This window comes from Macrobrachium nipponense, chromosome 38, assembly GCF_015104395.2.
Source record: "Macrobrachium nipponense isolate FS-2020 chromosome 38, ASM1510439v2, whole genome shotgun sequence".
Lineage (NCBI taxonomy): Eukaryota > Metazoa > Arthropoda > Malacostraca > Decapoda > Palaemonidae > Macrobrachium > Macrobrachium nipponense.
Window position 1 is genome coordinate 18,896,931 of NC_061098.1, and position 26,394 is coordinate 18,923,324.

The window sequence follows — 26,394 nt, forward strand, 5'->3', positions numbered from 1 at the left end:
ACCCAGAAAGAAAGAAGAGAAGGTACAGAGTCACAGCGACTGTTTCTCCACGCTTCGACACTTTCACAAGACGTCCATTTCCAACTCGCAAGTAATGAGAAGGGGCCGCTTATATTTGGCTTTGTCATGCAACCTCTCTATTTTAGGGGGGTTGGTTTCGTCGCGATTAGACGAGGTGAAGGTGCTGTTGCAGAGGTTTCAAAGAAGTGAGAGGTTTTGAGTTATTGTAGAGGGATTTCAGAAGAAGGTTGGGGTTGTTGTAGAGCGGTTGCAGTCTGTTGTGGATTGAAACAGTTGAGGGTTGTTATCATGTGTTGGAGAACAATAGAAGGTGGGGGGGCGTGTCAGCGGGATTCAGAGGCTCTTCTTATCATAGATGGTGTTGAAGAAGTTTAGCTCAGGTAGCTTATAGAAGGGAGATAAGAACCGTTTTGAAGGTTGTTCCAGATGGCCTGAAAGAAGAAGAGCATGGTGTTTGTGTGTGTGTGTTTCTGTGTGTGAGAGGGTTGGGGTGTGGGGTGAGGGTCGGGGTGGGGGTTGCTTCGAAACATCGGAACGGAAGTCGGCGGGTTGAGTGACTCCAGTTTTCACCTTGAGAGCAAAATCACTCAGCGAGACGGTTGGGAAAGAGACCAGCAGCAGCAGCAGCAGCTGCGAGAGATGGGGCTGGTGGGTTGTGGGCTGGTGGGCGGTTGGGTGGGCGGGCGAGCCGAAGATGGTGTGGTCCTCCCTCGTTGCTGCAGACACACTCAGCTGTGAGGGCGTGTGCCCTTAGGTCTCATGGGTTATAGGTGCTTGGGGCTGGGGTTGCAAAATTGGTGGGTTTGGCGGGGGAACTACAGTAGAGTGTGGTACTTGTGGGTATTCCGGTTATATAAGTGTTGGGGTCTAGGATTGTTTTTATTTTTTATTTCCAGACCGAAATATAGTATATCCTTTAGAATGATATTGAAAGAGAAATGATGTAAAATATTAATTCTTAGACCAGTAAAATATATACATATTTATAATCGTCTATTGTTCAGATAACATTTGCTAATTGTTCCTGACTTGAATTTAGGTCGCTGGGCCATTAGAAGAAAAAGGAAAATTGTCACTGTATATATATATATATATATATATATATATATATATATATATATATATATATATATATATATAATGCTGATGAGTAAGCTTAACACCTCGTTTAGTGAGTTGTGATTTGTATTAAAAAAGTTCTGGATTGTATTAATTTCATTATCGTATAAAACACCCACCTACATTCGTAAAGCAAACAGACAGGTCTGGATCTGTTTTTTTTTTTTTTTTTTTGCTAACAGTGAAGTTGGTTATTTCCTTGTCCAAGGGGTAATTCGCTCAAACATGTAGTACCTTACCTTCGGCGTTTTTAGGAAGAGGGCCACTGATCTAAGTGTTCCCTTGCTCAGGAGAGCAGTACCCAAGTTTCTGGTGCGTGCATTGTCACATAATTATAACACTAGAAACTCTTACCAGATCTGAAATAGAGCCAACTGATAGGTGTAGCACCGCTGGCTTTGTAACATTTCCAAGTTTGGTTAAGTAGATTTGATGTCTTTTTTCATCATCTGTAGATGATCGATTTTGATTGCGTCATTGGGTAGTTTTGAAAATAATCAGGGTTTTTCATAAGAAATTTTTACAAATTTGGTTAAGTATATTCTATGTAATTTTTCATAATCTGTAGATATTCAATTTTGATTGTGTCGGTGAGTGGTTTTGAAAATAATCAGTCTTTCATAAGAAATATATACAAGTTTGGTTAAGTAGATTTGAAGTCATTTTTCATCATCGGTAGATATTCGATTTTGACTGTGTCGTTGTGTAATTTTGAAAATAAATATCAGGGTTTTTCATAAGAAATTGGTTGATAATAGCTTGGTGCTTTTAGTTCTGATTCGCATTTTGATTGTTTTAATGAGTCAAGTCTTACTAGAAAGACCACCGAGAAGAAAGCGTAATGTTGGCGATCTTGAGGTGGTGATCTGTCAGTTAGAATGTTCCAAATATTTTTCTTCGGTTTCATTCCCAAAACGGTAACGCAAAGGGCAAGTTCCCCAGTCTGTATTTAGCAGCCAAGGGCGTAGCCCCCGCCTATTGTAGTGTTCGAAGGGCGGTTGCAGCCTCGTAGGCATAGATGGTATCCAACGGGCTTAAAATGGCTTGTATGGGCTACTCCCTTGGGTATAGGAAGGGACATTGTGGTTCGCATGAAGATGTTCTTCCTTTTTCTGTTTGTCTTGTGTGTGCTTGTATCGCATTATTATTATTATTATTATTATTATTATTATTATTATTATTATTATTATTATTATTATTATTATTATTATTATTATTGGGAAAGTAAATCCACAGTAGTATGACTGTTTGATTTTGTTATTTCAAATATATTTTGAATAACAAAATTAAACAGTCATACTACTTTCGATTTACTTTCTCATTTTATTGACTCGTGTGATTGAGTTTCATTGGCTTATTATTATTATTATTATTATTTTTTTTTGCTCTATCATTATTATTATTATTATTATTATTATTATTATTATTATTATTATTATTATTATTTTTTTTTTTTTTTTTTTTTTTTTGCTCTATCACAGTCCTCCAATTCGACTGGGTGGTATTTTATAAGTATGGGGTTCCGGGTTGCATCCTGCCTCCTTAGGAGTCCATCACTCTCTTACTATGTGTGCCGTTTCTAGGATCACACTCTTCTGCATGAGTCCTGGAGCTACTTCAGCCTCTAGTTTTTCTAGATTCCTTTTCAGGATCTTGGGATCGTGCCTAGTGCTCCTATGATTATGGGTACGATTTCCACTGGCATATCCCATATCCTTCTTATTTCTATTTTCAGATCTTGATACTTACCAATTTTTTCCCTCTCTTTCTCTTCAACTCTGGTGTCCCATGGTATTGCGACATCAATGAGTGATACTTTCTTCTTGACCTTGTCAATCAACGTCACGTCTGGTCTGTTTGCACGTATCACCCTATCCGTTCTGATACCATAGTCCCAAAGGATCTTTGCCTGATCGTTTTCTATCACTCCTTCAGGTTGGTGCTCGTACCACTTATTACTGCAAGGTAGCTGATGTTTCTTGCACAGGCTCCAGTGGAGGGCTTTTGCTACTGAATCATGCCTCTTTTTGTACTGGTTCTGTGCAAGTGCCGGCATTCACTTGCTATGTGGTTTATGGTTTCACTTTTCGTATTGCACTTCCTACATATGGGAGAGATGTTATTTCCGTCTATCGTACTTTGAACATATCTGGTTCTTAGGGCCTGATCTTGTGCCGCTGTTATCATTCCTTCAGTTTCCTTCTTTAGCTCTCCCCTCTGTAGCCATTGCCAATTGTCATCGCTGGCTAGTTCTTTAGTCTGTCTCATGTATTGTCCGTGCATTGGTTTGTTGTGCCAGTCCTCTGTTCTTTCTGTCTTTCTCCTGTCTCTGTATATTTCTGGGTCTTCGTCTGCTTTTATTAGTCCTTCTTCCCATGCACTCTTTAGCCACTCGTCTTCACTGGTTTTCAGATATTGCCCCAGTGCTCTGTTTTCGATGTTGACGCAGTCCTCTATACTTAGTAGTCCTCTCCCACCCTCCTTCCTTTCGTGTTATGTATAGTCTGTCCGTATTGCTCTTGGGTGTAGTGCTTTGTGTATTGTCATATGTTTCCTGGTTTTCTGATCTATGCTGCGGAGTTCTGCCTTCGCGTCCATTCCACTATTCCTGCGCTGTATCTTGATTACTGGCACTGCCCATGTGTTTATGGCTTTTATCATATTTCCGGCGTGAGTTTTGACTTGAGTATCGCCTTGAGTCTCTGCTATATTCTTTCCTGATCGTGTCCTTCATCTCTTGGTGTTTTATATCTCCTTCCATTATTCCCAGGTATTTGTATCCTGTCTCATCTATGTGTTTGATGTTGCTCCCATCCTGGTAGCTTTATCCCTTCAGTTCTCGTTACTTTGCCTTTTTTGTATGTTGACTAAGGCGCATTTTCTATTCCAAACTCCATCCTGATGTCCCCAGATACAATCCTTACAGTCTGGATTAGGGTATCTATTTCCTTGATGCTCTTACCATACAGCTTGATGTCGTCCCATGAACATCAGATGGTGATTCTGTTGCCTCTTTTCTTGAGTTGGTACCCCGGCATCCATCTTCTGTAGTACTTTTGTCATGGGAATCATGGCTACTACGAAGAGTAGTGGGGACAGTGAGTCGCCCTGGAAGATCCCTCTCCTGATATTAACCTCTCTAGTCTTATTCCAGAGCTTGTAAGTATTGTATTCCAGTTGCGCATTGTATTTTTGAGGAAGCTGATGGTATTTTCCTCTGCCCCATATATTTTCAGGCATTCTATTAGCCAGTGTGTGGTATCATGTCGAAGGCTTTCTTATAGTCCTATCCATGCCATGCTTAGGTTGGTTTTCCTTCTCCTACTGTTCTTCATTACCATTTTGTCTATCAGGAGCTGGTCTTTTGTGCCCTACACTCCTCTGCAGCCTTTCTGTGGTGGGGGATGGTGTTTGTCTCCTCTAGGTAGTTGTATGCCTTTCACTGATGACTACCTGTTAGTAACTTCCACATTATTGGTAGGCAGGTGATAGGCCTGTAGTTTACTGGCTATATTTCCCTTACTCTTGTCTTTTTGTACTAAGGATGTTCTTCCTGTGGTCATCCATTTGGGTGCTTGGTGATTTGAGATACAATGCTGGAGTTGTTCTGCTATTCGTGGGTGTAGGGCCTTGAAGTTTTTGAGCCAGTATCCATGGACTTCATCGGGACCTGGGGCTTTCCAGTTTGGCATTTTCTTTAGTTGGTGGTCTGACTGTGTCTGTCGTGATGTCTGTGAATCTTTGTTTTATTCTCCCTGTTTCTTCTTCCTTGACTTCCTGGAGCCATGTTGGCATGTTTGTTGTGTGATACCGGATTGCTCCATATGTTTTCCCAGAGTCTCTTACTTGGTCGGCTTCGGGAATTTCTGGGTGGTTGTCTTCCCCTCTTAGTTGGCTGTATAGTCTTTTCTGGTTGTTCCGAATAGTTTGTTCTGTTGGTATCCCTTATCCTGTTCATGTACCGTTGGATCTTATGTGCTTTGGCCTTAAGCCTCTGTTTTACATCTTCTATTGTGTTGTTTAATCCCTCTCTTGTACTTTGTATTTCTCGTTGAGTTCCTCCCTTGTTTTCTTGGTTCTTAGCCTTTTTCTGCCATCTCTTTCAGTTTACTCAAGTCAGATCTCATCACCATGATTTGCTTTTCCAGGCGCCTTTTCCAAGGAGGTTGCTGTTTTGGTTGCTGTTGGGTTGTTGTACTGGTGTTGTTGGTGTTTCGAATTCCACCCATCAGTTTCTGCTTAACTAATCCTTGCTCCTGCAATATGTTCAAGTTATTTGTTTTGCTGTGCATACTGCGGCAGGTCTGTATTAGTGCCCAGTATTTCATTGACCTCACCTTGTTTTCTCCCGAATTTCAGGTGTTGTAGAGGCTTTTTCAATGGAGGGGGGATCTTTGTTCCTTATTTCTCGTATCTGGCTCCATCCCATTGTCCTAATCTTTTCTTTTCTAAATACCCATTCTGATCCGCTCTGTTACTTCGGTCGGTTGGTTTCTTCGTGGTGTCGTTGGTTTGATCACCTCAATCCTTCCCCTGTCGTCTTATGTGGCGATCGTCTTCTGTCAAGTTCGTCTCTTCTTCGTGTAATTCGGTTGTCGTGATGACATTTAATTTCCCTTTTTTCCCAGTTCTTCTCTTTCTGTTGGGGAGAAGGCCAGTTCTTTTTCTTTATGTTCCTTGCTTGGTCTATGCCCAGCCTATGACTCCTCTTTGGCGGGGGGTTGTTATTTCTCTCATTTCCAGATGTTTTGAAACCAATATTCTTCTAATATCCTCTCCGTCCGGGTTGCGGGTTGCTTCTGATGTAGCATCTCCATATTTCCTTATTTTCATTCTCTTGTCCATTTTCCTTTTTGTCCATTTCCTTCCTTTTTGGCCTCTGTAGCTCCAATCTTCAGGCTGTTGATATTATTTCGTTTCGTTGGGTTGTGATCAGGTTGTCTGGATGAACGACCGCCAAGTACCTGACCGTCTTCCCCCTTCAATTGGGTTGAAGACCTTGGTTGACCGGACTGAAGCTCCTCTGTTTGCCCAGTAGGTTCCATTTACGTCGTTGTCGTTTTAAATCCTTCATTTCTTTCCATATATTGGCTGAGTTTTGCTATTTAAACCCATAGCTGGACCCTACCGCCCCATCAGGGATTCGGGTAACTCCATTTACAGCTGAGTTAGACTGAGGACAAATTAATGGGTAACGATCCTTTCCCAAGGACAATCAACGATGAGGAGAGGAAAGCGGTTCCACCCATCCAACGACCTTGAACCATGAGCCAATGTTGGCTTAACTTGACTTTAAGTCTATTGACGAACCTAACGCCACTTCCTCCACCGGCCGCCACATTATTATTTTATTATTATATATTATTATTATTATTATTATTATTATTCTTATTATTTATTAATTTAAATTATTATTATTATTAGTTATTAGTTATTATTTTGTTTAAAACCAAAAAATTAAACTGCTGCTTCAGCACTTATTCAATCTTATTAAAAGAGTCTTCTCTATCTTTCTTTTGATGTACGGCATTTCTCGTTTGGTGCTTAGACTTGGCGAGGCAACGCACCAAATGGCATGGTAAGATTCGGTTGAGTCATTTGAGGTATTTGATTATTTGCTTATACAATTCTCTCTCTCCTCTCTCCTCCTCTCTCGCTCTCTCTCTCTAAACGCGACGTTTCCCTCCTGATCGACAGGAACCATTATCAAAGCGATAACTGCTGACGGGACTGAATACAGGCAGGTTGGTTTGTTTGTTGTTTTTTGATTTTAGCTGGACCTTGTGCTCAGCAACGGGCTCTTGCTCCACAGAGCAAGCCAGTAAAAAAATTCCAGTAGGCGAGTCCTTCTTTTCCTTTTTATCGTGGTGTTGAGAGCTCATCCATGTACCGGGTCAGAAGCACTTCTTCTCCGGTTAGGTCGAGTTTTTATTGGTTCCCGGGCAAGGGTGGACTCATACGGCGGGCGGGGTTGGCACTAGGTCTTGCAGACCCTTCCTTTCAGGTGGGGGGTATCACCTCACCGGGAGCCTCTTGATTGGCTTCATACCTTGCGTGACGCTCAACCCCTGGTATTATTCTCTATTATTATTATTATTATTATTTGAACTTATTATTATTACATACAAGTAGCCTGTATGTAATTGATACTATGATAAGGAGGAATTTTTTGGAAATTTGAGTAGTCTTGCCTATTCCATGCTTGTAAGTGATCCTAGGAAATAGGGTAGGTTGACCCGCTTCTTGAAAAATAATAGATTATAAAAGAGTTCAGAATAACTTCTCACCCAATTTGATTACTTATGTAGGATAAACTAGTATAGATTTGTCTTAGTAGAAAAAAGTAATAGCAATTTGATTACTTATGTAGGGTAAACTCTTGTATAGATTTACCTTAGTAGAAAAAATTAATGGCAATTCGATTATTTATGTAGGATAAACTCTAGTATAGATTTGCCTTAGTAGAGAAAAAAATAATGGCAATTTGATTACTTACGTATGGTAAACTCTAGTATAGATTTGCGTTAGTAGGAAATAATAATTGCAATTTGATTACTTGTGTAGGGTAAACTCTAGTATCGATTTGCCTTAATAGGAAGAATAATGGCAATGTAGCTGAGACCAGTTGCACATAAGGGCGACTTTCACCAAGAAAAAAAAATTATAAATAAATAAAAAAGTAAAAAAATCATTTATAAAACCCCCCGTTATCGGAAGGCAAAAAGGATAACGACTGACTTTTTTTTTTATTTCACCAACGGCTAACGACGAGAAATTCCCAAGAGTAGTTGGTTTCATAGAAGTTGGAATCTTGGGAATACTGCATCCTCTGAGCTTCTTTCAGTGCGCTGAATGCAAGAGGATGTGTGAATGGCTGCTCATGGGTAGAGCCTGCCCACTCGTGGTTCCAGCTGGGAATTCAACGCTCGCTCTCTCTTTTTTATTTTCATTTTATTTTTTCTCTTTTCGCTTTGTCCCTTTTACGGCGATGATGAATAAGTGGGGGGGGGGGGGGGGGGGAGGGGGGGGGTGGGTCTCATACTTGTTTTTTTCATTCTTCTTTTATTAAATTTTTTATTTTTTATTTTTATTTTGGCGACGATCGAAAAATGTTTTGGTTCGCAATGTTGGTATTTTGATTCCAGTTCCCATTTTTCCTTTTTTTTTTTTTTTAATTTTTTTTTTTACTTGCCTCAAATATTTTCTTTTCAGTTCGTGTGGTGATGAATTTTATATTTTCTTTTTTAAAACTGTGCTACTATTTTTTATTATATTTCTGTTAACATTCGAGCTTGTATATAATATATATATATATATAATATATTATATATATATTATATTAATATATATATATATATATATCTATATATATATCTAGCAAGCGGAGGTTTCTCAAAACACATCGATATAATGAAAAGATCGAAGCACACCAACAGGTCATGGAAGTCATATTTATTCCGTTGCAACGTTTCGAAGCCGACCAGCAGGCTTCATTATCAAGCTACGAATGTAATAATACCTAATTTAGTACGATAGAATTTGGTAATGAATATTAAAAAAAAGGATTGAAAACTAATTTGTATATTTCGTTATTTGTCACCTAATTTTACATGTACTAATTAGGTATTATTATTTTTGTAGCTCTGCAACTGACTTCTTTGATATATTATTATAATATATATATATATATATATATATATATATATATATATATATATATATAACATTCTAATTTCTTTTAATAAGTTTAATTGATTTTAATGATTTCGATATAAAAAATTCTTTTGTGTATTAGTGATATTAGTAATACTTTCAAGAAATATTTCAACCACTCTCGGCGAGTAAAGATGTAGTGCCTCCATGTCGTAGAATGTGATTAACTGATTAAAATAAAAATGAGCATATTTGTTGACGCGGTTTTGAGTGGGTTTCCAGATAGCACATTGTCTCTGATTTCGCCAGGTGTATTTATTCGCTTGCTGAGGCATCTGTCGTTCTGTTATGTATCTTGACTAGTGAATTTTGACAGCCAGTGCTCAGACAACAGAGGTGTGGACTTCCTGAATGCCGTGTTATGTGGCCTGCCACCTGGGTAGCCGCGAGTTCGATTCTCGGGCATTCCACTGAGGGGTTAGAGATGTGATAGAAGTTCACCCTCGACGTGGTTCGGAAGTCACGTAAAGCCGTTGGTTCGCGTTGCTGAATAACCCCTGGTTCCATGCAACGTAAAAACACCATACAAACAAACAAATAAACAAACAAATGAGCTGCAGTGAACGTTTTGAACGCAGCTACCAAAAGGGACGAAGAAAAGTGAACGAGATCTGTTGTGAAAGCCGTTTGTGAATTCCTCCTCGGTTCAAGGCACTTGGAATGCGTTTATAAATATTCTCTGGGAAGATTTGTATATATTTGCTGTGATTTGTGACCTAACCCATTCTTTGTTTTTTCTCTTGAAGGTGTGATCACAGTGACCCTGAGTGATTTCTCAATGTCAAGTTGACCCCCGCCAATCGCGTGACCTCTCGCAGAAGCACATGACCGCACAGAGGGCCAACCACCGCTGGTGATAATTAACCCGAAATCAAAGCGCAGAAAATCGGAAGTCCCGGGGAAGGTAGACCCACACGCACACACCAATGGGGATTAGATAAGAAAAGTGGTGTTTTCTCTCCTTTTTTTTCATTTTTTTTCTTTTGTTTTCATTGGTTACCACACCCGATCAATTCATTCGCCTTAATGTCTCCGTGAAGTCAAAAGTCCACGACGTTTAAGCTCTTTCTTTTTCTTTTCCTTTGTGTGCGTGTGTGGCGTGAGTTTGTGTGTGGGTGCCTGCCTTTGGGTTTGTTGTAGCCGTCAAGCGGTTTATTTTTTGGCCAGCGAGTCTGTACGTGCTTCTTCTCTGCTTGTGGAAGCAGCAGTCCGTTTGAGCGCGAGAAGCGACTGCTAGAAGAAAGTCGGCCTTTTCTGTCTCTCTTCAAACCTTCTCGGATCAGAATCTCCTCTGGAATTGTGTATCTCTGCGGATTTTAGTGGTGGTTCTCAATGCGCGCGAAAATGCGGATGCCGAGCAAGAAACAGTACAACTTGGTCACGAACGACGACTACGACTCCAGGATCCCCCTCCACCCCGAGGAAGCCTTCAATCATGGCATCAAGTTCAATGTTAAGGTAAGGATGATCGAGGCTGTTGTTTTTGTATCCTTTCCTTTTTTCCCGTTACTTGTCTCTCCTCTCTCTCTCTCTCTCTCTCTCTCTCTCTCTCTCTTCTCTCTCTCTCTCTCTCTCTTCTTCTTCTCTCTCTCTCTCTCTCTCTTTCTCTGTCCGGTGTTGGCATTTTTAGTACATTTTCTAATTATTGTGTGTTTTTACCCCAGATTTGTTGTTTCTTCTTGTAATAATTTTGATTTTATTTATGTTTTAGACTTTTTGGTATATTCATTCTTGCCTGTATTGTTTCTTAATATGATTTTTTATTTTATTGTAATCCTTTATTTTATTTCACGTATATTTTTCTTGATTGTATTTTCCGTAATTCTTTTTTCTTTTTTAATATTTGGAATCTTTTCTTTTTATCCTTTTCTCTATATCTTTTTTTATTGCAAATGAATGCACCATTTCAGTTTAAGGTGGACTGGGTCACATTAATGTAGTGTATATTAATGAAAGAAGTTTTCGACTGGTAAGTTATTTCAAATTTTAGAATTCCAACTGTACTTGAAATGTAAAGTAAAACTTTAAATTTGAAGATGTTTTTAATGTCTCTAACGCTGTGGCAGCCAGTATTTATTCCATAATGTACTTTCATTGCCTGTTATGTATTATGTTTATAGTTTATCTTCAGTTTGAAAGGCACTAACTGCTAGATGAAAAATATATTGTTGGTACATTTTATTTTTACATAATCTATGTCGTTAGTGTCTTTTATTGATAGATGACATGAAACACGCGCACACACACACACATATATAATATCATTAATATATATATATATATATATATATATATATATCAATGATATTATATATATATATTATATATATAAATAATTATGATATTATATATATATATATATATATATATATAGCATTTATTGCTTCTTCTTCTGTTCCTCCACTTAAACAAGTAGCCTCGTATTACAACTTCAGTAATGTCAGATCATGATTTATGTTTTTGAATGAACGATTGCTTTATTTACATAATATTGAAGAAAAAGTAAGCGGCTAAAATACCATGTAAATGGCTGCGTTTGTTGCTCATCATTATTAGATATTTTAAACAGCAAATTCCCAAATATGAAGAAATTTGCTTTTTATCACAAAATCCTGAATCTGTAAGTTTTGAGGGATAACGCATGATCCAATATATACATCACGGCGACTTTGCCTTCACGAAAGAAACGAGATACGTCAGTCAACTTGTCACTAATGACGCCACTTTCAGGTGGCAAGCATGTTAGCACTGCAGTTGTCAAAAAATGTCGTTTTTATCTATTATATGCCAGATTCCTGTTGCTTAGGGCAAAGGTGGTTATGGGTATCATGATGTGTATGTAGTAGATTAAAGGTGCCAAGTTTTCCATCGTTAACGTAGAAAAGTTAAGAATTTGTGTTTATCAGGTTTATTTTGATATTAAGGGTCTCTCTCTCTCTCTCTCTCTCTCTCTCTCTCTCTCTCTCTCTCTCTCTCTCTCTCTCAACACAGCCAAGAGACAATTACAATTCATTGAATATGTTCACAAAGATCTTTGCTTGAAGAAAAGGTTCAAACAGTACATGGGACTCTCTCTCTCTCTCTCTCTCTCTCTCTCTCTCTCTCTCTCTCTCTCTCTCTCTCTCTCTCTCTCTCTCTAGCAAGCTTAAACCTTCTATCACATTTTAGAGGGTTTCTTTTTATATTTTCGCTTTATATTAAGGAAGTGATATCTATGGGGGAACTTTTATTAAACTATAATAAAGTTTGCAAGGATAATGAGTGTTTGGGGCCAGAGGGTTCTCATGCAGTAAGAGGTCAGATCTGTAGGAAGTCTTAGTTCGTTACCGGACCACTCCCATTTGTGAGGGCTTGTCTTTAGGATACTGACGGGAGAGTCCTACACACACACACACACACACACACACAAAACTGAATAGAAGCTGTATTTAAAAATGGTTCGTGGATACCAATTGTTTAGAACGGATTTATCTGAGAGAGAGAGAGAGAGAGAGAGAGAGAGAGAGAGAGAGAGAGAGAGAGAGAGAGAGAGAGAGAGAGAGAGAGAGATGAGCGGGGCGGGGGTTAGTTGTAGTGAGCTTGGACCTGGGGGGTTGTTGTAGTTGTTGTGATGATGGTATTTTGTTTAAACTTTCTTTCGAACGTGATACAAACTTTCTTCCGAGAGAGAGAGAGAGACGAGAGAGAGAGAGAGAGAGAGAGAGAGAGAGAGGGGTAACGTTCTGTTTGCTTAAAACTGAGGATGCATGATTCATTGGCTTTGTCATTTTGTGTAACGTCCGGCCGCCCGGAATCCCAGGTGTCGTCACCGGGATTACGTTTTGGGGTTACTAAACCCTCAGGAAAACACTACAGGATAAACTAACATTTTCTTTAAAAAGAAGAAAAAAAAAAGAACTCCTGTAAATTTTGGTCATTTTAAACCAAACTTTTCCTTTAAAGAAATCTAATTTCCGTAACGTTTCGCCATTTTAAACCTATTTCTTTAAAAAAAATCTAATATCTGTAACATTTCGTTATTTTAAACCAAACCGTTTCTTTTAAAAAAATCTGATTTCCCTAACATTTCGTCATTTTAAACATTTCGTCATTTTATACCAAACTTTTTCTTTAAATAAATCTTATTTCTGTAACATTTCGTCATTTTAAACCAAACTTTTAAAAGAATATAATTTCTGTAACATTTCGTCAATTTAAACCAAACTTTAAGAAATCTAATTTTTGTAACATTTCGTAATTTTAAACTAAACTTTTCCTGTACAGAAATCTAATTTTTGTAACATTTTGTCATTTCAAACCAAATTTTTACTTTAAAGAAAAAAATCAAATTTCTGTGACATTTCGTCATTTTAAACCAAACTTTTTCTTTAAAGAAATCTAATTTCTGTAACATTTCGTCACTTTAAACCAAAGTATTTTTTTTTACAGAAGGCCTGATATATTTGGAATAAAAGTTACGATATATTTTCAGTGAACTGATTTAAAAGAATTTTTAGTTTTCTCTCAATGCGCACATTTGGTTTGTTGAAATATTGTGTTCAAAAAAGAGTGATGCATTTCCTATTAATTTTTAACCTTATAGAAAATTTAATCTTTTTATTTAGTGTAAACGGAAAGAAGCTTTATATTCGGTAAAGGTGAAGTTATAATTTCAAACTGATACGAAGCCTTTCATTTTATTAAAGCAAAACATAAAATGTTACTAGTTTCCCTCAGTACAACCAGTAATTTAATTTTTTTTTATAAACTTAATTATCTTGTTGACTGCGATAATTTGGTTAGGCCACGAGGTACATCGGGTGTTTGTGTGTGTATGTGTGTGTGTGTGTGTATGTGCGTATTTTGCTTTTGCAAACAGAAATAACCATCCTAGATTATCTAGTAATTCATACCATATTTTACTAAATGAAACCAACGTCAGCCGAAAAAAAGGGTTTGCAAAATATATAAATCAAGAACGTGTATGTGGGCGTATGTTTGTGTGTATTTTGTTTTTTTCTAACAGAAATAACCATCCAATATTATCTAGTCATTCATGCCATATTTTACTAATTGAAACCAACGCCGGCCAAAAAAAAAAAAAGGTTTGCAAAATATATAAATCAGTTTTTATCGCCAACCGTCAACTGGCAGTGTTTTTTTCTTCTTCTTCTTCTTCCATCTATTTATGTTTTGGCTGAATCACACCATCTAGTCTACTTCATCTTGGCTCAGGTTTTCCTCCCGACGGAAGGAGGTCTGTACAACATTCTACCTCCCCCCCCCCCCCCTTCCCCCTTTCCCCAACTATCCCCTGGTCTCCCGCCTCGTCTGGCCTGGGTAGGCCGAAGTGGTGTTCCTTAGAAGATGTAAATAGCCCCTCTGCCATATTCCGCTGTGTTCTTTTGAAGGGGCAGACCTTCTGGCAGTGTTTGTTGGGCGGCGGCGTTATGGATGGGAGTTCATGACTTTTCTAGGGAGTAGTACCTACTATTAATCGTGGGATTTGTAAACATTTTACTTTCTTTTATCAAATAACACGGAATTCACTTAGCGGTGAAGCACTTTTCGTTTTATTTTCTTATGAAAATTTAAATACAAAGTAAAGTCATTGCTTTCATTGTTCGTGCTTATTAAAAGATATAAGATAAAGAAAAATAAAGAATAAATAAAATGTCTAAAAGTAAAAATCAAAATGTAAAGAGTAAAAAATGTGTATACAAATTTTACGTACTTTTATCAAATAACAGGAATTCACTTCGCTTCATTGAGGAAAAACAAGCGCACAGGGTATAATACTGTGTGAAACTCTCAGCTGCGGCCCGTGAAACTTTCAGCTAAGCCCCGGTGGTGGCCTGTTGCACAGATCATGGTTTATTATGACCTCAAATTCAATAAAAAAAAAAAAAAAAAAACTACTGAGGCTAGAGGGCTACAGTTTGGTATGTTTGATGATTTGGGGGTGGATGATCAACATACCAATTTGCAGCCTCCTATCCTCAGTCATTTTCAAGATTTGAGGGCGGACGGGAAAAGTGCTGACGGACAGAAAACCAAAAGAAAGGGAGATGCTAAGTGGGAGATCTGGAAGACGGACAAATCCTGGATATACCGGTTATATGATTTTGCCCAGAGGGGCGCTCGGCTCGAGGGCAGGTTGATGAAGTATGTCTATCTAGTCTATCTATCTATCTATCTATCTATCTATCTGTCTGTCTGTCTGTCAGGTTTTGTTTTCCTGCTTTTGGTTTTTTATTTAAAAATTAGTACAGATGTATGTCCTATTGTGGTTTAGCGATTACATTGTAACATGATGTTCAGTGTTCAGTTTTTTTAAAATGAAAAAATTAATAATGAGTTTCTGTTTTTCAAAAGCGAGTTTCACAGTTTAACAGGAAATAAACGAACTTCGAACACCAAACACCATGTTTAAAGGTTTACTTTATTAATATAAAACCAAACTTTCATGAAGTAATCCTTCGAAGTTTTTCTATTCTTAATAATATATCGTAATACTTAGATATGAAGAATAAAACACCAGTATTTATTATTTTTTTTTTATATATATATATTGAATGAAAAAATTCACAGCTCCTTCAGCGTGTTCTTAAATCAATTTATATTCAAAGTGGCTGTCACATCTTTATCAAACTCTGTTCTTTTTCCCCAGTAACCTGTTGTAGGATAGGAGCGGAAGAGCGTCGTGTAATGAGCCGAAAGCTCAGTACACGACGCTTAATCTAGAGCTCGTTGGGGGAAAGAAAAGTGAACATTGGAGACATAAGTGCATTTATGATTGATTAAAATGTGAAACGCTGTTCATGAAGTAGCGATTGTTCCTTTATTTTTGAAACATTCAAGACAATTATTATTCAGTATATGGAAACGTTCCATTCCTCGTCTGAACGTGGTCTTACAGTGTCTTGTTTCTCTTGGTGTTATAACAGTTCCGTACATTCTTTATACTGACTTTATAATTCTGCAAGTCTGGGAGATAGAAGGGTTGGGACACTGACTGCAATTGCCGGGGTGCCTGGACTATCAAATTTCTGGAACGAAAGAATTGGAAGGGCAGGAAGCGTGAGGACGCGCGGTAGATTGAGGTGAATGACATTATATGAAGAGGGCGTTGCCGTGCTACTGATCCTGAGGATTCTTGGTAGGTGTTTGGAAATGTTGTTAGGATAATTCAGGACAAGGAGGCAACAAGAGTTGTCTTGTTTTATTCATGAAATATCGGTTCGAAAATGTTATTAGGATAATTCAGGACAAGAAGGCAACAAGAGTTGTCTTGTTTTATTTATGAAATATCAGTTAAAATATTGGATTATATACATCTTTATTATTTTTTTCGAGAGACAAATATCAGTTTAACTATTGCATTATATACTTCTTTATTATTATAATTATTATTTTATTTTATTTTATTTTGTGTGTGTGTACGTATATGGTATGCGTTTGAGAGAGAGAGAGAGAGAGAGAGAGAGAGAGGAGAGAGAGAGAGAGAGACTGCACATGCTTGTGTGCAAGCAGAAGAGAGAGAAGGGGAATCCTCCCTCTATCTCTCTTGTGCTTGCATACCTTGAGCGCAAACAGGTGGGGAGGAGAGAGAGAGGCGGATATATATTGCTCATGCTTGTGTGCAAGCAGAGAGAGAGAGAGAGAGAGAGAGAGAGAGAGAGAGAGAGAGAGAGGTATGCTGCATATGTTTGAGTACAAACGGTCTGGGGAAGAGAGAGAGAGCCGAGAGAGAGAGAGAGAGAGAGAGAGAGAGAGAGAGAGGGGGGGATATATGTTGCATATGTTTTGAGTACAAACGGGTGGGAAGAAGAGAGAGAGAGAGAGAGAGAGAGAGAGAGAGAAGAGAGAGAGGGAGAGGGGGGGGGGGAGTGGTGGGGAAGAGGGGAGAGAGGATGGGAGGGGGGGGGACTTAGGGGAATCGTGTAAGAGAGAGAGGGGGGGGCGGGGGGGGGGAATTGGATATTGTTTTGCCATATTTGTTTTTGAAGTACACAAACGGGTGGAAGAATGAGAGAGAGAGAGAGAGAGAGAGAGAGAGAGAGGTGTTTACTGTCGATCCAAGAGTTCCGCCTTCGTTTTTTGACATTTCTCGGAAGAGCCGCATCATCCTGGCGATAGAAAACGTCTCCTGTTCTCTCCGTCTTCCCCTGTGTAGTGATGATGACCTTGCAGATTGCAATCGTGCGGTTGTGCTGTGTTCTTACCTTCGGTTTCACGGCTATTGATCATCGTGATTGGGATTATGCGCTGTGACACGCTGGACTTCTAATGTAACGCGTCTGGTTTCCTGAATTGATACAGGATTTACTTATTGAATAACTTAATGTCAAACTTCTGCCTTTTTTTTTTTACTTGGCATGAGAGAGAGAGAGAGAGAGAGAGAGAGAGAGAGAGAGAGAGAGAGAGAGAGAGAGACTTTCATGAATATCTTATGAATATCCCGATGGGATGAGGATTACCTCCTTGCAAGGCCTTCCGTTCTGATGGAATACATTTTTGACGGAGCAGTGAACACAGGGCCCGTGTTGTAGCTCTCTCTCTCTCTCTCTCTCTCTCTCTCTCTCTCTCTCTCTCTCTCTCTCTCTCACCATTAAATTGAACTTCCGGTCAATCGACATTATAATACCTGTATGTATGTGTGTTTGTGTAAATAAATAAGCAAATAAATAGATAAATAAAATGACATTACAGCGATGTGTGACGTCACGTGTCATATGTTTCTCCCCACTGATATATGCACTGAGCAAATTATTATAAATGTTCTTCCTCTTGTCATAGGAGATTAACTTCTTGAGTTACGACCGCAAACAGTCACTCGTTCAAGTCTTGGACTTTTTCTCCCCCCTTCAGGGGAAAGCTCAGATTCGGAAATGTCATGTCGGTTCCCCTTCGGTGTCGTGAGTTGGGAAAGTCGTCGATTCATCTTCTAATGGGTCGGGGATCGAGGGACTTACCTCCCTTTTGTAGTACATGGAGGCATTTGTAAGCACACACACCCTAACACACACACACACACACACACACACACACAGAACATGTTTCTTTTTTGCTTTCTTTGGCTAAGAAATTGTGAAGAAAATGACTGGCTGAAATAGATATATAAAGAAGCAAAGAAAGTTGAGAGAGAGAGAGAGAGAGAGAGAGAGAGAGAGAGAGAGAGAGAGAGAGAGGGTGTTTGGTTGGTGTTTCTCTTCTGTCTTCTTTGGCTAAGAAAACATTCTTTTTCTGCTATCTTGCAACTTCGAGGTTTTCCTCCTGTTACACTTTCAAACCAGTATACTCTTAACTTTCCTTTTCGGTCCTGAATGACCTTCTAGGTCCCAGTGCTTGGCCTTTGGCCTAAATAATACATTTAATTGCACTGCATTATTTTTAATCTTTTCATTTGAATAAAAAAACGGTTCGTAATAATTAGGTTCATTACGTTGTTTTACTCTTGTATAAGTTTGATCAAATTATGGTCCCTCAATCGTACCTAAATTTGTTCAGTGTATGATGCCTTGGTTCATTGGAGTTTGATTTGCTTCCTGCTTTCTCCCTCATAGTCTGGCTTCTAACTAATCTTGAAATGAGCTGTATTGGTTCCCAACTCTTTAATTCAATTTCATTCATGTTCGTAGTTTGTGGAAAAAATTCCTTCCCAGTCAGGTCGTTCCCTATCTCCCATATTCCCGAATCATTTAATATGAAAATCTAATCATCGTGTTTGTCTTCGGAGAATAATGCCCTTCCCCCTCCCCCTTCCCCCAACCTATAGGAAATTTAATAGTTGGTATAATCATTTGTTTTCTCAAGTTATATGTCATTTTTTTTGTCAGAGAATGAAGGTAAATATGCGGCTTTTGAATAATTTATTGGGAACTTCATTTTATTCAGTGATACGTTGGATCTACATCACGAAATCTAATAATTCTCAGTGAATAATGAATGACTAAATCCGAAGGGAGAGTCTTGTATTTCAAAGGATAATGAGATTAATGTTTAACCAGTCCAATAATATAATCATATTCGTGCGCTATTTTTTTTTCAAGCTTTTACCCCTGTGGGTATTTATTTTCCTATTCATTTCATATATATATATATATATATATATATATATATATATATATATATATATATATATATATATATATATTACACACCACTTATACACTTACGCACACGTACATACTATGCAAGACTGATAAAAAGAAGACCATTTACAGCGTGTTCCTGTCAGCAAACGTAATTCACATTTTTCTCAGTATCCTGATAACATCCTGGAGCCCAATGGTGATTTATATTTGTCTGTAAAAGAAAACTATTGAAAGGCTGTTTGTCTGTTTGTCCGCGGATCTTAAAAACTACCGAGGCTAGACAGCTGCAAATTGCTATGTTGAACATCCATCCTCCAATCATCAAACATACCAAATTACAGCCCCCTAGCCTTTGTAGTTTTTATGTTATTTAAGGTTCATGATAGTGCTTCTGGCATCGCTTAGGTGCCAACACCACAGGCCACCACCGGGCCGTGGTTGAAAGTTTCATGTTCTACGGCTGAGAATTTCATGGGGCCCTAGCTGAGAACTTCATATAGCAATATACGCTGTACAGAAAACTCTCCCTTTGTCCTTTCAACTGAATTTCAGTGAGAATTTCCAGAAATATTATATGTCGACTAGCTTACCAACAAAAATGCTGGTTGACTTGAGTGATAAAGTAACCTTTTTCCAAGGTTATAATAGCGCATCCAGTGTCAACACAGAATCTGTTACCTGTGGACCTGAGTCATTATTTACTAATTCACACATTTCTTGTTTCTTGGATCGTCATGTCATGGGTGCCTCCCCCCTATCCGTATCCTTTAGCCTTTTATACAGGTAGGCCTACGGTTGTTACCGTAAATACCTGGAAAATGGGAAAGGTCACGTCAGTCTGTGTGTCGGCGTTATAGGCGTACGTCTAGAAAATTATTATCTTATATTTTTATTTTATTTATATTTGTGGCCAGAACTGTTGTTTTCGTACTAGGCTTCAAGATTTCAGGTTTCATGTTCAAGATAAGTGTTTTTACAAGGTATTATTATTATTATTATTATTATTATTATTATTATTATTATTATTATTATTATTATTATTAACACAAGAAGCAGGGGTCCTTAGGAAGAATGAAGTCTTTGTGGTTTGTACTTGTTTGATACTGAGGAATCTCTCTCTCTCTCTCTCTCTCTCTCTCTCTCTCTCTCTCTCTCTCTCTCTCTCTCTCTCAGGCAGGTAAACGCCGACAAAAAATAGTGGGTAATATACTATGTGAAGCGATTAGGCCTAGGTAATTTCATGGTACATCGATAAATATTTCAAATGCGCATACTGTGTATGTGAATGTCATATGTATGGAAATATATGGAGACCTTTTTCCGGTCACTTGATTTGGAATTCTCTTTCTAGACTTTTTTTTTTTATTCACACAAAAATTAAACAAATAAACAGGTAAATGCTATTCTTTAGTAAGTTTAAACCTTTCAAGTCTCAGGTCTTGTTCAATGGAGAAAGACACTTGTCCCTTTGTATACCTTTTTGAGTTCTCTGTAAAATGAGAATATTGAGATGGCTATTTGTCTGTCCGTCCGCACTTTTCCTGCGCCCACAGATCTTAAAAACCACTGCGGCTAGAGGGCTGCAAATTGGTATGTTGATCTTCCACCTTCTAATCTTCAAACGTACCAAAATTGCCGCCTTCTAACCTCAGTAGTTTTGATTTCATTCACGGTTAAAGTTAGCCATAATCTTCGGCGGGTTGTGACCTCTTTATTATTGACTTTCAAAGACCCTCTTTTAACGTCATTATGTGTCGTGATTTTATCCTCATTCATTGTGATTTTCAAAGTCATTATGTGTCGTGATTTTATCCTCATTCATTGTGATTTTTCAAGTCATTGTTATGTTCCGTGAGTTTTTATCCGCATTCACTTGTGAATTTTCAGTCTTATTATTGGGTCGTGGATTTTATTCCTTCATTCATTGTGATTTTTCGGGACTCCCAAGGGAGAATTCTCACAACAATGAGTTCCTTCGAACTAGAGCTCCTTTCTTTTCATCTTTGCTTTTTCCCCTCGACTCTTCCCTTGCCGTAGACTTCATAAATTCCCATCAGGATCTTGAATTGATTATCTGGCCCAGTTAGTACCTGTTCGAGCGAGGCTGGTTAGTGAGGTTTACGCACGTTGAACACCAAGCGGCAAATGGTAGTTCAGGGACTGTGTGTGTACTTTTCGGTTTTACGTGAGATGTCAAATACGATAGATAATTGGGGTATTAATGCTCTCTCTCTCTCTCCTCTCTCTCTCTCTCTCTCTCTCTCTCTCTCTCTCTCTCTCTCTCATGATTTACATCAAAGTATTGTCTAAAAGAACAAAACTTTGGTATAGTATATTATCTAACGCCTTCCATCAGCAATATATATATATAATAATATATTATATATATATATATATATATATATATATATATATATATACATACACACACGTTATTGTCGCCTTATTTATGCGTAAATATAATTCCATAACAAGAAAACGGCTAGACTGGAAACAAAAGGAACAGTAAAGTTAAGCATCCACTTCATTCTCTATTTATTCACGTAATTGAAGATGGGTATTTGTCTAGTATATAATTTCTCGCCCCCTCCACATCATTCCCTTTGCATTCTTTTCGGAAGAGAACGGCACCCAAGAACAACAACAACAACAACAACAACATGAGCCACTCACAAAGTCATCCTGGCTCCACGCTCAATTTAAAATCTCTAATTGAATTCTCCCTCTCCCGACCGAGGAAAGACCCTCGAGGGCGAAGTCCTTGACTTTGTCGTCGCATCTATACTACTACAGCAGCAGCAGCAGCAGCAGCAGCAGCCGAGGATGACTTCCCCTCTTCCATCTCGTTGACAAACAACGAGGAAAACTTCCCCCTTTCAAAGTTTCTGATCGAATGTCTCACCTTCCACCTCTTCAAACGGATCCTCTTTTTTTTTCTTTTGTCAGTTCTTGATCACATAAGCGATGGGTATATTGTAGAACCCGATGAGTGCCATCGCTTTCGCTTGTTAATTATCTGTTTGATCTCAGAGGTCTTGCTGTTAATCATAGTGAGGGTTTAAAGGGACAGAATATTACGTTCTGCTCTTTCTCTCTCTCTCTCTCTCAGCTCTCTTCTCTCTCTCTCTTTCTCTCTCTCTCTCTCTTCTTCTTCTTCTTCTTCTTCTGATGTCTCCTCGGATGGACTCATAAGTCTTTGAGACATCCTAATCCTTGTAACTCTTCTCTCTCTCTCTCTCTCTCTCTCTCTCTCTCTCTCTCTCTCTCTCAAAACGCACACTGTGGCGCGTCCACGGACATCCATCCGTACGTGCGCATGGTGTTGATCGTTTGTCTATTTGTTATTGACAGCTTTTTTTCTCTCTCCTTTCTTTTTTCCGCCATGAAGGGCAGTGGTTCCAAAGGAGAGGAGATGTTTACATTCTCTTGAGGGATGTAGTAGGCTTTTTGCCTGACTGAAGTCCACTGTGTGTACGTGTCTATTACATGCTTTTTTATTTCAGCTCACAAAGCAAGATCCGTTGGATAGACGCGTGTGTGTGTGTGTTATGTATATATATATATATATATATATATATATATATATATATATATATATATATATATATAGGGTATGTTATATGTGACTATGTCTTTTTATATAAAGTACAAAAACCATAATACCAAAATATCTAAGTAAAGAGTGAAGTAAGTAATATATGTCAAAAGTAACAAAGCAAAATTTCGTTAAATGAAATTGAGGGCCTTGAAGGCACAACACCGAACATAATAGAATACGCTGTGTATGTGTGTGTCTGTCTGTAAATTGTCTATAGAAGGCTCGCTTAATCCATTTTGTCGTCCAAAGTGGTTTGTTTCATGCCGAATTCTTGGAGGGAAACCAGATGTAGAAGTGAGAGAGAGAGCGGAGAGCGTGACTTCCGGCCTGATGAAAAAGTCTCTGAGAGAGAGAGAGAGAGAGGAGGGAGAGAGAGAGAGACGTGAGAGAGGCCGTGCTTATCTAATGGATGTTTCTTTCGGCTATGGTAGGTAGATGGTGGTTTCGTAGAGTGGATATTTTTCCTTCGATAGCAGATAGCACTGTTGAAAGTTTGTTTCATACACACACACACACAACATATAATATTATATATATATATATATATTATATATATATTATATATATATTATGTGATATCTATATATATTGTATCTATATTTTATATATAATATATTATATATACATATATTATATAGTATATATTTTATATATTTATATATATTATATATATATATTTTATTATATGGATAATATATATATCTATAATATATATATGTATATATATTATATATATATAGTATATATATATCTTATATATATATATTATATATACTGTATATACATATATATATATACCCTACTGAAGAGAGACAGAAGTCTGAAATATAGTACTTACTTTCTATATTTTTTTGCGTTTATTTACAGAAATTTTTTACCAGTAATATATATAACTAATTTATATATAATTATATATATATATATATTATATATATTTATAATAATATATTATATATATATAATATAATAGCCGTATTTGCTTAAAAAAGTCACTGTAATGCACGTGACTTTCATAAATGAAGCGATACCACAGAAATGATTAGTCCAGAAATCCAGCCTTTCGTCTTTACTAGACATTGGTCAGGGAGCTAATGAAATACATTGGAGAGACAGGTCCTCAGGTACAAAACAAGGATCAAGATACCAGATGGTTTAAATGTCAAAAGGGTAAAAATTAAAGAGATAATCCAGTGGTGATAAAGTCTATTACGGACAAACCCGGTAAATCTCTTTCACAACGTCTCAAACAACATCAATATTCTGTGAGAACTGGGCAAATATCGAATGCACTATTCGTACATATGAGAGATTTAGACCATTCTATTAACTGGAGTCAAGCAAGAGCCTTAATCCCATGTAATGACACAGTTAAAAGGAATATCATTGAATCTTGTTTCATCAAGTCCAAATAATAGAAATGTTTCTAAATTTAAGTCTTGGTTTATTTAAACTTGATGCTTTCATTATGGAAAAAGTTGTAGATAAATATAAAGCAACAAAATTAATATATTCAGGTTTTTACATGTTTTGGACTGTAAGGTACTTTGTAATTTCGGTTAGGTTTGTGACCGTGTGATTTATTCGATAATCCTGGATTATCTCTTTTAATTTTTTTACCCTTTTGACAACTTAACCATCTGGTATTCTTGATCTTGTTTTTGTACCTGAGACCTTTCTCCTCCAATTGTATTTCATTAGCTCCCTGACAATGGTCTTAGTAAAAGACGAAAGCGCTTGGATTTCCTGACTATCATTTTCCTGTGGTATTCGCTTATATAATATAATATATATGATATATATATATAGATATATATATATATATATATATATATATATATATATATAATATATATATATATATATATAGAATTTTATTTTAATCATGTTTTTGGATGTGTTTTGTTTTATTTTTCTTATTTGATGCAATAAATCCCATTTCGGCATTCAATAAATCGTTTATTTTGTTCCTGATTGCTCTTCTTTCTTTAAATACCTGTAAGCGAATACGCTTCTCTCTCCTCCATCCTCTCCTTCGCCCTCTCATCTCGATCTCTCTCTACTCTCTCTCTCGCTCTCTCTCTGTGTGTTGTGTGTGTGTAGGAAATTTCCGATAAGAAACTTTTACTTTCCAGTGTTTTGCCTCTAATGTGATGTGAATGGAACACAATGGTCTTATCTGAATGAAATCAGATTACGCTGCAATGTTTATTCTGCTTTTCTCTCGGTATACGACACTACTTCTTAGTTGCCGTTGATTGTGTTTTTGGACGTTCACATTTCAAGTTTTCTAAAAGTGTGTCAGTGTTCGATATTGCGAATTCATATCTTGATGCGTATATGGTACTGGTGTATGTATTTGCATACGCACACGTTTATATATAAATGTATATGTGTATGTGTATGTATATATATGCATTTATACTTATATGTGTGTGTGTTTGTGTTTGTGGGTGTGGAGAGAGAGAGAGAGAGAGAGAGAGAGAGAGAGAGAGAGAGAGAGAGAGAGAGAGAGAGAAAGTTATAAAGATTATCGACTACCTTGTTACTATTGTTAACACGGTGATATCTTTACACCAATGCATAAACACGCACTATGTATGTATATAGTATATATATATATATATATATATATATATATATATATATATATATATATAATAATATAATTAGTTTTTGTATTTTGTTCCTGGGTTAACTGAAAGCAACGAGATGAAGCATTATCTCCAAACTCTATAAAAAAAAAAAGATTCCGCTAACGCGAATTTCCCTTTGCAAACAGAGTTAATTGCAGTGTATGAGTTCGTTCCCTGAGCTGCACTTCACTACAAGATACAATCGCCCTCCAAAAAATGGAAAATGTTCAAGTGTAGGTGTGCTATTCTGTACCCAGTATAAAAGAGAAAACGTTCTTCTTCTCTCCTCTCTCCTCTCTCTCGGGGCGCTCTCTCTCTCGTCTCTCTCATCTCTCCTCTCTTTCCTCTCTCTCTCTCTCTCTCTCTCTCTCTCTCTCTTACGCTATCATCTCCCGTTTAACACAGTTAACTCCTCTGTTTCCCTTTTCTCTGCTGTGCTCAGTAACTGGAAAGTATCGCGATAAAAAAAAAAATCTTCCAGCCAGCTGGAACAATGTACATTCTCTGTTTCATTAAGTAGGAATCTTTTTTTTTTCCAGATTTTTAATTTCATCGTAAGTCATTGTGAAATGACTTTATTTGAATCGAGGTTCTTTGTGAGGCATTAGAAAATTCATTTTTTTTTTTCGTTCTAATGTGAGATTTTTGGTTTATTTTATGTTTCTATTTTTATTGTCTTCTTTTTCTTAATTTTTCTATTTTGAGGTTATTTTGGTTCTCGGTGGAAAGGCAATAAGCGTTTGAGAGTACACTGTAGATGTAAATATAAAAATATTTTTATTTTTGAGAATTACAGAGAATATTTGCATTCGTACCTGTGTGTCATTTCGTATTTTCCCTGTTGTGTGGCTGTTTAATTGACTGTGGAAAGATGATAAGCTTTTGAATATCCTGTAGATGTAATTATGAATATTTTTTTATCATTCAGAATTGCTCTGAATGTTTACATGTATACCTGTGGGTTTGCACTTCAGTTTTCGCGTACACCTCTATATTTCAGCTTCCTCATCGCTAGGAATTGATTTTATTTTTTTATATTTTTTCTCTCTCCGACTGAATATGATTAGACGCAAGACATCACATACCGAGAAGTCTCTGATCCGAAAGTTGCGTCCGGAGAAAATGAACAGCGAAGGGTACGTTCAGTACGATGTCTCTGAGGTCCGAAAACAGTCATACCAAATAATTATCACCGTTATAAATAATAAATGATATATCGTTGCATTTCCCGGTC

At 37.4% G+C, this 26,394-nt stretch overlaps 1 protein-coding gene across 7 annotated transcripts in view; it reads left to right on the forward strand.

Moving 5' to 3' along the window:
• Positions 1-26,394, forward strand: part of LOC135209693 (carboxyl-terminal PDZ ligand of neuronal nitric oxide synthase protein-like) — a 489,466-nt gene that overhangs the window by 46,495 nt on the left and 416,577 nt on the right. For 6 of the 7 annotated variants that reach the window (XM_064242448.1, XM_064242443.1, XM_064242449.1 and 3 more), the window contains exon 2: positions 9,600-10,311. The exons of the other annotated variant lie outside the window; for it this stretch is intronic. Coding sequence is in view for 5 of the 6 variants with exons in the window: in XM_064242443.1 (XP_064098513.1) it covers positions 10,186-10,311 (126 nt within the window). In the remaining variant the exon portion in view is untranslated. The remainder of the gene's footprint in view (positions 1-9,599; positions 10,312-26,394) is intronic. 7 annotated transcript variants of the gene reach the window in all.